Source organism: Falco biarmicus, chromosome Z (assembly GCF_023638135.1).
Source record: "Falco biarmicus isolate bFalBia1 chromosome Z, bFalBia1.pri, whole genome shotgun sequence".
NCBI lineage: Eukaryota > Metazoa > Chordata > Aves > Falconiformes > Falconidae > Falco > Falco biarmicus.
Window position 1 is genome coordinate 34,165,568 of NC_079311.1, and position 15,074 is coordinate 34,180,641.

Genomic DNA, 15,074 nt, shown 5'->3' on the forward strand with positions numbered 1-15,074 from the left:
CTGAAGTTGGCTGAAGCAGATAATGCATTACTAAATGACAGCACATCTTATAAAATCCTTAAGGCTGTGTAATAACAGAGCACTTGAAAAGCAAAAGAAACAAGTTTCTCAGATGAAATCTTCACATTTCCATACCTACAGATGTGTCAGGGCACAGCCCTTGCACAGATGTAAAAGGTTCTGAATGGCAGCCACACAGAGAGGTGACGCTGCAGCTACCCAAGCATGCTTCAGTATTACCGAGATGGGACAGGCACACAATACATGCCAGTTGTAACATCGACCTTGGATCTCTCATCCAGAATCCACAGGCAGAGCAACAGAGGAGGTAAAAAAATGACTGGTTTAATTATAAAGTTTTCACATGAAAAAACCTTCAGATAAAGGATGACTCATAACTTTAATTTAGCTTTAAATACTTGCTATTTGCAAACCAAATAAGACATACCCTACTCCCCATGTTACCTATAAACCAAACTAACAAAGATAGCTTTCAGCTGAACAAAGCATGCCTAGGAGATAAGGGGTGAGAAATACTTTCTGCATAATTATGTTACTCACAGAGAGTTAAAAGGGGCACCAAGTCACTGCACAAAGTAAAATGTGAAATTTAATAGCATTCCTAAGACACATTTGGGAACAAAAAGTTGATATTGCCACTCTTGTTTTAACTACCGCAAAAAATGTGAATGGCTCTTGCCTGTAATTTGTTTTCCATGCTCAGCTTCATTCAATGTTACATATATCCAAATTCCCAGCTGACTGACATTTTAAACCAGTGGAAGAGTAACTTCTCTTTACAAAGAGTAGTGAGAAAAACAGGTCCCATTCATCAAGCATTCATGTTGAAATCATCTTATTGCTGCACATTTGTAAAGAAACTAGAGCAATGAGGTCCCCAAGGACAAATACAACAAAAACAGTAATGACCTCAGGCATGCAGCAGGCTCACTGCATTAACTGCAGCAGAACGAGCACAACTGAAGCTACACTGTGGACCTTGCAGCAATGCATCTTGAATGTACAGCTATATGGTCTGTAGACTGCATGGTCAGCCTTCCCATGTTATGTATGCATACCAGATTCCTACAGGAATTTTGACACTTCAGATATGCCAATTTATTGAATCCCCAGGACAGAGCAGGCTTTTAAAAGAAACTCCATGTAGACTATGTGTTTTATGCATGCACTCTTGATTCCTTGAATCAAGTTTATTCTTTGTGTTATTACTCAGTAGATTTTCCTTCATCAACATAAATGTGATTATACTAGCTTATCTGAGAAGCCCAAGAAGATGAAGCTAGAAAATTTAAGCTGAAAAGACCACAACAGAAAAAAATCAGGAGTTCATTATCCTTCAATATGCAAATTCTCATGTCCCCAACAGATGTTTCCTCTAACAAATAATCCAAACTGAGTTACCTTAAAAATGGTAAATCACAGTTTCATTGTGCAAGTAAGGTAAGTGGCTATTAGACATTGACAGCAAAAATTTTCAGTACATCTTCTTCCCTAAAAGGACATGGTCACATCAGCATTTGACTTATACAGTAGTATCTTTCAGCATCTTGTGACTACAAGCTTTCACACACACACACACACCCTTTGCCTTGGAAAACTCAACCACTAACAAAGACCTAATAAACTTTCTTTGGATATATCCATACACAGAAGAAAATAACGAGCAGCCATCCAGATAAAATATTATAGGTTTATTAAAACTTATTTTCCACTTGAATATGCAAAATACAAATTCCAACAAAATGCTCCTTTTTACTTAGTAGTTTACAAATATACAAAATAGAAGTTTGCTTAAATTTATATTACATATTTATTATGTAAAGAACTATATAGAAAACATTTGTTCTGCTTAAGGCATATTTGGGAACAAACCATTGTACAAACTATTGCACATTGAAACCACAGTGCATTACAGACTGTCTGCATAAAGTTATTGTCTTTAAAAAAGATAAACCAGGTTTATTACCTGATTTAGGTCATAACTGGTGATCGGAAGACAAAAATATTTCCTTGTCAGATATGCAGCAGTTTGAGAACTTTGGCTTCCTGGTTTTGGTACCTCTAGAACCAACAGTCACTAAGCACCATGAAATAGGCTTTTAAAATAGAATTCTGTACCTGAATTTTTCCTCCTCTTTTTACATCATAATGGCTTTTAGAAGGAAAAAAAAAGTAAAGTACAAGATGACATTTACATCTAATATTGCATTGAAAGAAAATTAAGGGAATACCATTTCCCTGTGTAATATCCCCACCCTCCGAACTACACAAAGTCTGTTTAACCCTGATATCCGTGACTTCCAGTCACTCCTTGGCATTTTGTAGTCCGGAAATAATTCAAGTTGGATTTACAGATGGAATGATAGAAGATCCAGTCATTTACCCCAATGTTTTTGGTTCTCTTTTAAATGTATATATATATATATATAAAGTTGCAATGTCTGTATGCAATTATCCCTCTTTTCCACTCTTTGCAAGACTTCACCTCGATTATCTGTAGTGCTTAAACTGTGTTCTCCCCATCTTGCAGAAGACAGTCTTGTGCTGTAAATACTGAATCTCTACGGCAGTTGGGGAAACATCCACTGCTTCCAATTAAAAGTGCCTCTTCATGTGTAAGGCAAGGTGGTCTGACCTCGAAAATGCTCTGTCACACCGCTGGCACTGGAAAGGGCGGTGGCCTGTGTGTTTTCTGTAGTGACGAGTAAGTTCATCGGATCGGGCAAACTTCCATCCACAGCCTTCCCAGTCACAGTGATAAGGTTTCTCACCTTTAAAAAAACAAAACAAAACAGAAAATTAAACACATCAGGTTGGGTTTTTTTGTGGCTACCACTTCTAACATCTTTCCTTCAAGAAGCACTAACGCACATTGTCCTGTGTAAGAAAAAGGGTGATGTCAAAGAAAATGCAACTAACTTCTTGAAGCAGCTGCAAGCAAACTACAAAGACAGCAGAGTAAGCCTGCCTTTTCAAGATGTACAGGTACTATAAAATGTTGGAGTCACTGAAATCTTCAGTAAAATGCACATTTCCACTGTTTGTCTTGCATTCAGACAATACAAATAATAAAGTGTGGTTTTGCTGGCTAATCTTATACGATCAAATAGGAAACAAATAGCTCAGACATAATGTATTTAGATAACTGTAGGTCTCAAAAAATAAAAAAAACAGCTGGAAACTGTTTTCATTAGCTCAACCTGATTAACACCACAGTATGGTTGAGTAAGAACTCAACCTTACTGTGTTCACTGTAACAAAACCACTGCTGACAGCAAGACTAGTTTCCCTGACAATTACAAACTCCTGGTCTACACATACCAGAGACAGTGTTAACCAGCTCGAAGCAAATGGGAAGTACAAGAGCTTGACCAATCTTTTGCTCCTGAAGATGCAGCCTAACTACTACACTATGAGCAGTTTCTCCCTTTCCTGTCTCCTCTTCAGGAGAAAGTTCTGAATCAAGTTCACAATGCAGGGATTAAATTATGCAAATTCCCAGGTTATTTAATCACTGTTATGGAATGCCTGCACCAGCGAAACCGTGCACGATGTACCCGATTTCACAAGCTCAGTTACTGCAACACCACATTCAGCTGCAAGCTTTAAGTTTGAACTCAGGCTCAGGTACATACTTTGGCACATTCTACCTCAAATTCTAACAGCAGCTAATCAGCTGTTAAACTCTGCCTCTTTGGTGCTACTACAGGGGAAGATGTGTCCCCACAGATGGGCAAGGCAGCCCATCTGTACTACCGAAACAGCTGAGAGCTCCACTTGCAAAAGGCCCATCGTAATTTTCTTAGATAGCGAACAGCAGCTTGCAGAGGTGCACAATCTCTTACATTAGAGCAAGTCAAGACAAGACGAGTGTGTGCACAAAGCATTTAACCACAAGCAACGAAAGCAGTATCTTAAAGAAAGGTCTGCTCCCTTCTCACAAGTGGGCCAACACCATCCAGAGCAACAAATCCCAGGTGACTTCCAACTACCTGCTAATTAGCTGGCCACATAGCAAGAGAAGAGCAACAAACTTTGCCTTGGCAAGAAACCCACCCGCTCCCATATCTGAGTCATTCTGAACCACTAAGCAAAACATCCAGCCAATAAGCAAAGACTGCACAAGACTTCACGCAGCCAAGGGCGGAGGTAAGAAAAAAATAAGAAAAAAAAAAGGCGTCCGGAAACTGACCAGAGTTACCCCTTACTACTTTTAGCCCTCCTCCTGTGCTCCTGCCTTTTCACTGTCCAAGGGGGCTCACCCCATGTCCCTCTGGCCAGGGCATTCCACTGACCCCACGCTGGGACCAACCTGTGTGGGTTCTCAGATGTGCCTTGAGATGAGAGCTCTTGGTGTAGGTTTTGCCACAGCCCGCATAGTCGCAGGTATGTGTGGCTGTCCTTTTCCTAGGCCATGACCGGCGTCCCCTCTTGGGCTTGGTCTCCTCAGGCAGGCAGCTCCCTGGTGGCATCAGTTCTAAAGGCAGAGAGGGAGGAGTGAGCATTGCCACAGGCAGCACCAAAGCAGACGCACCCACTGCCAAAGCACAGGGACTCACCTTGGTACTGGAGTGTGCCGGGTGGCAGCTGCTCAGGCAGAAAGGTGGGGTAACTGGGGGCCGGAGGGTACCCAGGGGGCAGCGGCAGTGGTGGGTGGCTCAGCCCCGGAGCAGTGGGGAGACAGTCTGCACCGCTCAGCATCTCCTCGGGCCCCACTGAAGGCGTAGTCCGGGCAGGCAGCGGGCGGCTCAGAGAGAAATCATGCTGGGGAGCTCCTCGGGGGCCGCTCCCATGTGGTGGCGGCAGTGGGGCCAGGGTGCACGGTGGCGCTGCCTCCTGCTTGATTTTGGGGCACATCCGCGGCAGGGGGCTGTAAGGGGCCCCGGGGCCCTCGGTGCCAGGCGGTGCGGCGGCAGCCGGGGGGCCGCTCTTGGGGCTGAGCCCCGGGTGGCTGTACTCGCCCACGGCCTTCACCACGAACTTGCCCTGCAGGCTGCCCAGGGGTGGCAGCGCCGCCGGTGCCGGCAGGTACACCGGGTCCAGGTCGGGCCGCATGAGCTCAGCCACAAAGCCTCCCGAAGGGGACACGTCGGTGATGTCGGCCAAGTTGAAGGGCGCGGCAGGGCTGGTAGCGGGGGCCCCGTCGCGGCTGCCGCCACCGCCGTAGAGAAGGCCGGCGGGCTCCGGCCGGGGCAGTGGGTAGGCGAAAGGCCCGGCAGAGCAGGGGCTGGCTGTGGGGGCTGGGGCGGCTGCGGGGGCCACCACCACGGCGGCGGCGGGTTCCTGGTGCATGAGGGAGTTGGAGAGGATGAAGTCGAAGTCCAGCAGCTCGTTGAACTCCTCAGCGTCACGGCGGGGCCCCAGGGCGGCGGCGGCCTCCAGCTCCGACGGCGGCGCCTCCACAGGCCGCGCTGCCAGCGCCGGCGGCGGCCGCTTCAGCTGCGACAGCTCCTCCCGCCACCGCTGCGGGGAGACGGGCACGGCTCAGACCACGGCCCGCCGCCGCGGCGCACCCGCCCCGGTCGGCCCCCGCCGCCCCCGTCCCGTCCCGTCCGGCCCGCGCCGCCGCGATGCCGCTACTCACGTTGCCGGGGCCCGCGGGCCGCGCCGCTTTCTCGCGGCCCGCGGCGCCCGCCGCGAAGGTGGCGATGGAGGGGAGGAGCGTGCCGCTGAGCGCCATCTCGCACTCGCCGGGGGGCTGCCTGCGGGTGGGGAGAGCACAGCGGCGTCAGGCGGCGGCGGCGGCGGCGGCGAGGGAGGGCGGGCCGGGGGCCGCGCCCGGCACCCACCGCATCCGCGCCGGGGCGTCACGCCGAGCTGCTGCCGCCGCCGTCGTCCCGAGCGCCGCCGAGGAGAAAAGAGAGGGGAGGTGGCACGGACGCGCCGTCCAGCCGCAGAGAGCCGGCCCAGAGCCGCCGGGGTGGCGCCGCGGGAGCGCCCTTCCTCGGCGCTTTACCGGAGACGAAGGTGAGCGGGACGCGGGACGCTAGCGGCGCCGCGGGGAGGCGACGGACGCCCGGTAGCGGGGCTCCACCACCGGCAGGGTGGCGGCGCGAGGTGCTTCCCAGGGAGCCGCAGCCATGGGGGAGCCGGGCGGGACGGACGGGGCGCGGTGGTGCCAGTGGGGAGGGAGGGGCCGGGCGGGCCCGCGCTCTGCTGGTGCTGGTGCTGCTGCTGCTCCCGCCGCCGCCGCCGCGCCCCGCTCAGCACTGCCTGTCGCCCGCCGCCGCCGCCCTTCTTATAACCTCACCTCGCAACCGCCCCGCCCACCGTCGCCGGGGCGACGGCGAAAACAAACTGACACGTGGGGAGAGGGGGCGGTGCGCGCGCGCGACCGGTGGGGACGGGCGGGGGGGGGGGGACGGGAAAGGGGGGGTGGGGCGCTCCCGCCCCGCCGCGCCCAGCCGCGCCTCGCCTCGCCCCGCCCCGCCCGCGCGACTCTTACGGCCGCGCGCCCCGCGTGACGCAGGAGGGTGCTGACGCCAGCGGGCGCGGGGGGAGGCGGGGCCGGGGGGCCGGGAATGTCCGCGGCGGCCGGTGGCAGCCGTTGGCCGCCGGTGCGGGGCAAAGCGCGCTGGGGCGGCCTGAAACACACCGGCCCGGAGCCCCCCCATGGGCTGGTGTCTCCTCTCCTCTGTTCTCGTCTCTTCTGCAGTTTTCTGTAATTGTTTGGCTTTTCTTGCTCTTTGTCCTTTTTTCTCCCTTTTCTTGGGAGCGCACCCCGACGGCGGGGCCCTGCCACGCCTCGGTCTGTGCCGCTGACGGGCTGTCGGTGCTGAAGGGGCCTCCCCGTCGCGGGGAGACCCCCGGCCGGCCGGGGCGGTGGGGCGAGCGGCGGAAGGCGCCCGTGGGCCGGCGGCGCGGGGCCGGGGCTGCCGCCGGGTGCCGGCCGGACCCCTCAGGGGACGCGGCGGATGCGGGGGGAGGGGCTGCGCAGCGGTGCGGGCGCGGTGCTGGAAATCCGCCGGAAAAAAACCGGCGGAGCTGAAGAGAATGAAAAAAACCCGAGCCCAAAGCCAAGCAAAGCCCCGCAGAAACCGCAAGGAAAGGCCGGCGCTGGCCGGCGGGAGCGGCGGCGCGGCTCCTCCAGAGGGCAATGGCGAGCCGGCGCCACCCGGCCCGCGGGCAGAGCCAGCGGCTGTCCCCCGGTCCCCCGTGGCCGCCCCGCCAGCGAGCTGCCGCCGGCCGCCCCGGGGCCGGGCCGGGGGAGGGGAAGTCGTTGCCCTGCGGAATTGGCAAACACCACCCCGAGTAACTTACGATGACTAAATTAAACCCTCAAAAAAATAATGAAATGCCTGGCTTTATTTTAGCAAACTGGTTTTACAAGTTCAGTGTTACAAATGTTAATTATTAATAACTTTGGCACTAGAAAATGGTGTTGGGGTTTTGATTTTTTCCCCTGCGCAAGGTCCACGTCCTGACAAGAGATGTGCTGGAAGCCACTGGTACAAAAGGGGGCTAGTGTGGAGAGATGAAGGTGCAATACCAGGAGGATGCCTAAAGACTTCTTGTAAAGGAAAGGGAGGCACCTTCCCTACTCAGGTGCAGGGCTGGTGGTCTGAGCAGCTTCCTCACAGCCATGCTCACAACAGGCTGCCAGTTCCCAGATGTGTTTTTTATCCAGGGTTTATGCTTGGAGTCTCTTTGACAACCACTTAAGGAACTGGCATCCAAACCCAACAGCAATGGGTTTAGGTTTAAACCTCCTTTGTAGCTCTGGTCTTGGGAGAAAGCCCCCGATGTGGAAACTTGCAGGTCTCTGGACAGTTTTTCCGCATGAGTTGTTTTCCTTTTGTTTCCTCACAAATGGTGTAAATGTTAATTTATGGATCTCCTAAGCAATGCAATGTTTTCCAGGTCCAAATTTCAAGCTCAGAATTATTCGAGGCCAACATCTAAATTAAAATTGCATCCCTTCTTAGGAATAGGAGAACAAGAAAGCTTCAAAAGAGGGTAAGTGATCTGATCTCCTTGAAATAAATTCCAGAACTTCACCAGTTCCAGGAAGAGAAGGGCTGAGTAACATGGGCGAAAATAATACAGGTTGCTTTCGCAATCTTTCATTAAAATAGACTTGGTCGCAGTGTTTCTGGGTAATTCAGAGGGACACATGCAAGGTATGTCTAAGTTCATGTTAAAAAGATGTGGTCCACATTCAGCTGAGTCTTGATTTTGAATTGTGTAAATGTTGGCAGGGTGCTTAAAAAAGTGTATGCAGGCGTCTGTAAGTTCAGTGCCACCTGCTTTTGAACATCCCACAAAAAGGTCAACACGTTCTTTTTCACTAGTTAAGCGCAAGGCAAAAGGTTTTATTTTCCTCCCTTAAATGAAAGGGAATGTGATTTAATGGTCATGAGTGTGGAAATTAAATGCATTACATTTGCAGCTGCTCACAGTCAATGTTTTCCCAGCCTACATAACAACCTAAACATTGTTTTCTTAAGACAGATTTGCTTTAATATGCCTTCTCTCGCCAGCCGACCGTTTCTCCAAGTCTCACTTTTCTCCAAATTTCCCAATTTTCTCTAAAACTTTCCTTCCACTAACTCAGAACACAGCATGTTTCTGTGCTGTTCAAAGCTGACTTTAGGGATTGCTTAATTCAGACACAAAATTGCACAGAATTTGTGTCCCTCTTGCCTTGGGATGTGCAATGACATTTTTCCAGATTATGCTGTGCTTGGACAGAATGAAATCTGCTGCAGCGCTTGGTGTGCTGGACTGCTGTGGCCTCTGTGTGTTTCTTTCCTTCCCTGGGCAGAAGAAGGAGGTTTCTGCCGTATCTATCATTATCTTATTGCAACGGCAGGTTTGCCCTAGCCTTGCCATGGGTGCTGTTCATGGGAGAAGTCGTCTTGCCCGATACTGACACTCATGTCAATGGCCAAAGATGATTGCTTAATAGAGCTGATAATGAAGAAGCCTTAGTGGTTAGCCTAGGCCAGTGCTAAACTGATCACCTGGGAGTGTAACCCCCAAAAGACCAAAAAAAAAAAAAATAAAGCCAAGGTGATGAAAAAGCACAGGTTTTTAGAGCAGAGGCAGTCATCAGGAAATGGCATCCCACATGAAAAACATTAATGTCAACAAGAAGAAAAAAACAGTGGAGCTGTTTGTGCCTGAAACAAAGACCAACCTGTTTATCTTGATATGTTTATTTTAAAACCTAAGTTTGGAACTCGATTTTCAACAAACTGCCTCTCAGGAACCACAGTGTGCAGTTTATCCCCTTTGATTTGGTTGTCTGTGACAGCAGCTGATGGAATCAGGGACTGCAGACTCTGGGAAAGATTGTGTCACAGCATGGTTGAGGTCTGACAAGAAGATGCTTTTCTGGCATTTTTGGGATTACACTTTGTTATCTTTGCAGCATGCTGCAGCAGATAGCCTGCAGGGCCAGGAGCTGCTTGGCTCCCTGCTCTGGTGCTGGCATAAAATAACAACAGGAGAACTGGGAAGAAACCCATAATGCTTGGTTATATCTAATAGCATCCTTGTTGCTACTTAAAATCAAAAGCAGTTATTCCATAATCCTTGGTGCTGTGCTGGGTTTTACCCTAACAGGGTTGCTGGAGAGCAGGTGGAGGCAGGTAGGCTCATAAAAGGAGACTTGGCATCTGGAGGGTTTCTTATGTCCCATGCAACCTGAATTATCTGACCTCAGCTGCGCCGTGGCCGAGAGTGGGGGGAAGCAGGAGAGGTCTTACATGTGCCTGCTGTGCAAGGCGTGCTCCGGAGAGCTGCGATGCCACACTGAGGGTTCATCCTCCTGCTGCAGGACCTCTGCACACTCAGGAGGGTGAGACAGCCCAGAGCTACAGCCACCAAACTGCCAGGAAGACCTGCTTTTTGGGGATCTGCTTTCTACCATGTATTGTATTCTTTTCTTAAAGTGCCGCTGAGCTCAAGTTTTACTTACCTGTCCTTGCGTGGGGTACTTTATTTTTGTTAAACCAAAATAAACCCCCACTCAGTTGGTGGATATACTTGTAGATTATTAGTACAGTGCCAAGGATAGAAGTCTGAAGATGGCGGGCAATTCCAGGCAGTTTCAAGTAGTAGCAAGCGCATACATACACAGATGGCACATGCAGACTTAAGGTCATAAGATGTTCATGCTGAGAATGTCAGCAGTGCCTGTGGCCAAATTTGTATTCACCTGCTTTTTGAAAGCTCAACCATATCCTGATGATAATTATTTTACTTTCCTACATGAGCAAGGTCAGAAAGACCCAGCGTTACTTATTGTCACCATTCAAAAGCCTTGGAGTGGTTTAGGTCAAACACCTCATAGTGAGGTGCTGTGAGTCCTTTGTAAGAAGAGGTGTTACTGAGGTTGTTATCAGTGGTGATGCCAGGAGGTTTCTGGACCACAAGCTGTTTTTTCTGCTGGGCAGCCAGCAGGCTTTCACAGCCCCGAGGAAAGGGATCTGTGTGTGTGGGAGAGCCCTGGTGATGACTTTCACTGTACTTACAGCACATCAGCCCAGTGTTTCTTCCTTGAGAGCCTGTAACTAAGCAGGGCTCAACCTCAGGGGTCTGATTCTCAACAAGAGTTCATGTTGTTGATTCCCACTGAATTTTCCCTGTGGCGGAAAACTGCAGCCTGAGATTCATGCGCCTATTTCCAGACATGCTTGCTGATCCTCCTGTTGAGTACCATTCACTCAGGCTCAGCAGCCCCTGGCAGAGGCAGCCAGCATCTTCGCACAATTTAGCACCACCCAGGATGTTGTGCATGTAGCAGCTCTTCTACTTTCAAGCAACCCAAAAGTTGTTGTGTTTCTCTAAGAGGCAAAATACCTTGAATTGCTTATGGAAAGAGCTTTATACTTTTTTGTCAAGCTTAGGCATCCTTGCTTTAATGGGTTTGCCCCATCTTTGAATTCAGATGTTCCCCAAACTTTAACAATGATTTATATAAGTGGATCCCACAGTGGAACTGGTGCAAACAAGAACTCCACAATAAGCATCCTTAAGCATCCTTTTTAAAGTCTTGCATGTAATGTGGGGACACTTGCACACAGTGAAGAGGATGAATTCTTGTTTGTTTTTTGTTTGTGATTTTTTGCATTCATAGGGCTGATTCATTGTATTTTTCCAGAGCCAGTGGAGGAGTTGCAGCAAAAATAGAGAAAACTTGAAAAATTACCCTCTTTTAGCTAACTAGAGGATGGTCTCCATTGATGTGTGATAGATTTTGTATATCCTGGAAGATGAAGGTAGATGTATGGGTGAGAAGACCAGGCTGCTCTGTGGACCTGGCCCTGAAGAAGCGGCCACGTGCTGGGATTACTATTAATTCACCTTCCTGCACCCTCCTCCTCCTTATCTGTGTTAAAACACTTAAGGCACTGCTGTCCAATAGCCTCTGGAAAGGAAAAGACATCTAAGTTCTCTGCCTTCCTGGAAGACTCTCTTTTCTGTTGCAAGAAGGGGTTTTATTCCATCTCCTGACCCCCTCAGTCACTGTGGAAAAAATATGTGGAAGACATCTCCCCTGTCATCCCTATCTCAGGCTCTTCTTTTTCAGTTTTCTTTACAGTTTAATTAGTAATCTTTAACTAATAATCTTTGTTAATAAAAATTAAGCATCTTAATAAAGATTCAGCTTCCCAGAACATTCCCAAACAGTGTCAATGTGAAATCAATTTATTCCTCTCTTGTCTGCTGAATTCTGAAATGGAGAAATCTTAATAAGTGCCCTTGCTCATTTCGATTTTCTGATGGTTGCTGAAGCTGATGGCAGCACTGAGACTTTGGCAGGCCTGCCTGCAGACTCGGGAAGATGACACGTTGGCACCATTGTTTGGTATTTTTTTTGCATGTATAAGAGCTGGCAATATTTTGCTCATAAGGAAACTCTAATACTGCAGCAATTCTTAACTAGGTCTCAACACCCACCAAGGAGAAGTCAGCTTTCACTGCTGGAGGATTTTTCAAGCCCTTTCTCCCTGGTTAAGCTCTGAGTTTCTTTTGTTTGAGTAGATGTGGTGCTTCTAAGGAATGTAGTCTGAACTGATAACGTGCTTCCTAAAAAAACATACATTAAGGTGTAAGATATGAGAAAACTAGAAAATGCAAGGTAGCTGCTTCTAGTGTGCAATGCATTTGAATTTGCATGAGGGGAGAGCAAGAGTCAGTTTAGCAGTAAATCACTCCTGACCTTAACCAGAAGTGTTTGAAATTAAATTTTTGCTAATGAGCTAGGTAATCACAGGACAGTAAACAACACCTCTGCCATCTTTCCATGGTGCCTCCCACGCAGTGTTGTGGATAAACTGAACTGAATAGCCGATTCACCCAAGATGTCTTTCTAAACTATTTGCCACGCTGAAGTCAAGAACATCTGCCTGCTCTGAGAATAAATACCAGGCTTCCACATTGTTTCCATAAATGTCTCCAGCTCTGCTTCAACATTGATGGACCAGCAGGAGCCCATTACTCTATGATAACAGCCCCCTGCTCTCTTAATGAGAGCAATATGGCAGCTGCTCTCAGATTTTTTACATAGGTGGTGCGTAATGATGCTCCGATGGTATTGCTGAAGGCCAGTTTTGGTGGTTCTGTGGCTTCCAGGAAAGCCTTGCCACACACAGCAGGACAGCCAGGACTCTGCCTGGCAAGGGGCGCATGGACAGCTGGTGGCACAAAATGTTAGCTGCCCTAGGAAACACCTCACCATGGATGCCCCACACCAGCACAACAGTTTAGCTGCAATCATTGGTGAACAGGAGATCCACTTCACAGGCTGCTATGGAGCACATTGTGTTTGCAGGGCACTGAGATGTGTGGATGAGGAGTGCCATAGGAAATCAGTAATGAGGAAACATGAGGAAATTAATAATGCTGCATTCTGAGCAGGGATTGAATAGCATGCAGTAATTGAGGCCCGGGGCCACACTCTGCACAATGAGGAAGAAACAAAATAAGGAATAGCTGCTCATTAGGCTCCAGATTCAGCTGGTCTAAATTCCACCTAAGTCTTTGAGCCAAGTGTTTCCTACTGGCAGACGCAGGGCCTTCAGGGATGCTGAACCAATGGGAAGCCCTAGGTGGAATTTAAGTTAGGGCTACATCTGTCTGCCACTGAGCAACGTCTACCTTGGGTGACTGGTGAGGCAGAGCTGCTCTAGGAAGTAGCTTGTGATCTTATAATGCGAGAAAGGGGCCAAAAAATGACCACACAGGCAACTTTAACTCTGGCACATCCAGTTTGTGTTAGCACACAATGTTGTGTGCCTGATTTTGCAACATTAATGTTTTCACAACTTTTTTCTTTCTTTTTTTTTTTTTTTAATGGGAGGCATAATACCATCCATTTGTGAAGAAATGATACAACTAAACTTTAATCTTTCTGAACTCCTTTAAAGTTTCTTTGAGCAAGTTAGCTAAACTATTTGTAGCATGTAGCTTAGAAGTAGCAATGCAGCCAAGGTTATGAATAAATGCAGAAGTAACTAAGATATAGCAGGGCATTTATACCAGTTAATAATTTTGGATGCTGGCATCCTATGAGCAAAGACACAGTCATTGTAAGCTGAATCTGTGATTTTACCCTCAGAAGTCTGATTGCCAAGAAGTGTTTCTCTTCATAAAATCTACATTGCTTTATGATCCGTTGCCTTACACAATAGGAGGTAAAGTCTCAGTGGAGGACACCTGGGCTACCAGCTGAGTTAGGAGTGTAGATCTCTCTCAGAAGGGAGACCTATTTAAAGCAGTAGATCACCTCTGGGTTCAGACACCGTAGGGTGCGCTTAAGGAGGCCGGTGGGTTCAGGTGGGGACTAGAACAGTTTGCATGGCCATTCCCCAAATGGGAACTGGCCTGTGCTGCAGAGTGTATCACAGTACTGGTATCACTGATCTTCACTGTCAAGGAGTAATTTTAAAAGGTAAGCTAGATGTTGCTATGACTCTTCTCAAACAGACAGCAACACCTTCTCTGTGCCCAAATCCATGTGTACATAGCTGTGGCTCCATGTTTTGTCACCTAAAAAGGGGCTGGTCCTGCTCCATATTTTTCTGTAACTTTGGCCATTGCAAAGGATGTCTGGTAAGTCCTGTGGCCCCTCCTATGAATGCTCACATTTTTGTCACAGAGATACAGTGAGATCCTAAAACTCCCACTCTGCTTTGCTCATGAACAAAGGGAGTATCATGAGGTGAATTTACTGTCAGGGAAAGGAGACATCTTTTAATATGATGGAGTCTTAATTCACTTGGTGAGGTCCTAGCAAGACCCATCATCTGGAAGTAAGAGCTATGTAAATTCAAATCAGATTTCTTTTTCTGAAGGTGAATAATCAGCTGTTGGACCTGCCGTGACGTCTGGGCAGTTCTCCATCACTGCAAGCCTGAGCAGAGATGGTGTGCCTAGGTGGGAAGCAGCAGGTGGGGGGCTTGTAGTGCAGGTCTGGGCCTCTCCGAGGCAGGAGATCAGACCTTCTGGGTGGTAGAGGTCCTTTGCAAGGTTTTGAAAGACTACAGTTCCTGGCTGCCTTTTTTTAAATGGGCGTGAGGTGCTGGCAAGTGGAGATCTCTTGGAAGTTAGTGTATGCAATGTATTTGTTATTAGAGAGACAAGAGATAAACTTAATCCCAGAGCCCCATCTTTAGGACCTTCCTCTGCAGTTAAGTGCTGCCAAATTGCAGAAACTTCATCATTGCAAATCTGTTACACACAATATTTACACTTTGTCTCTGAGGTTTTTCTCCAGGCTACTTTCTTGGGCCTCTGAGCCTCCTGTGTACTGCAGATATTACTGACATTGTTTTCACTCTCCCAGCTTGTCCCAGGTCCACATTTTCTTTACTTCCCTGCTCCCCCCCTTACTTCCCTGCTCCCCCCCTCCCCCGTTTTGCTCCGGTTTCTTCCTCTTTTCGTAACTAAACATATGTGTTTGAAGAAAGTGCTTCCTCTCCTGTATCTCAAAGCTTTCGTACTTTGGGTGAGAGAAGCCTCCTTGACTGTCTGTTGAAGCTGTCGGTTGGGCAGAGGCCTGATGCCCTAACAAGTTACTCTGCCAAGTAATGCTGACTGAATTC

At 48.6% G+C, this 15,074-nt stretch overlaps 1 protein-coding gene across 1 annotated transcript; it reads right to left on the bottom strand.

Annotated features, from left to right (window-relative positions):
* Positions 1-1,691: 1,691 nt before the first annotated feature.
* On the bottom strand, positions 1,692-6,220 carry KLF4 (KLF transcription factor 4). Its single transcript, XM_056325541.1, is given in 6 exon segments — positions 1,692-2,792; positions 4,334-4,498; positions 4,581-5,484; positions 5,606-5,728; positions 5,731-5,769; positions 5,771-6,220. Coding segments are annotated over 6 exon segments (1,452 nt in total). The 5' UTR covers positions 5,816-6,220; the 3' UTR covers positions 1,692-2,616.
* Positions 6,221-15,074: the final 8,854 nt, after the last annotated feature.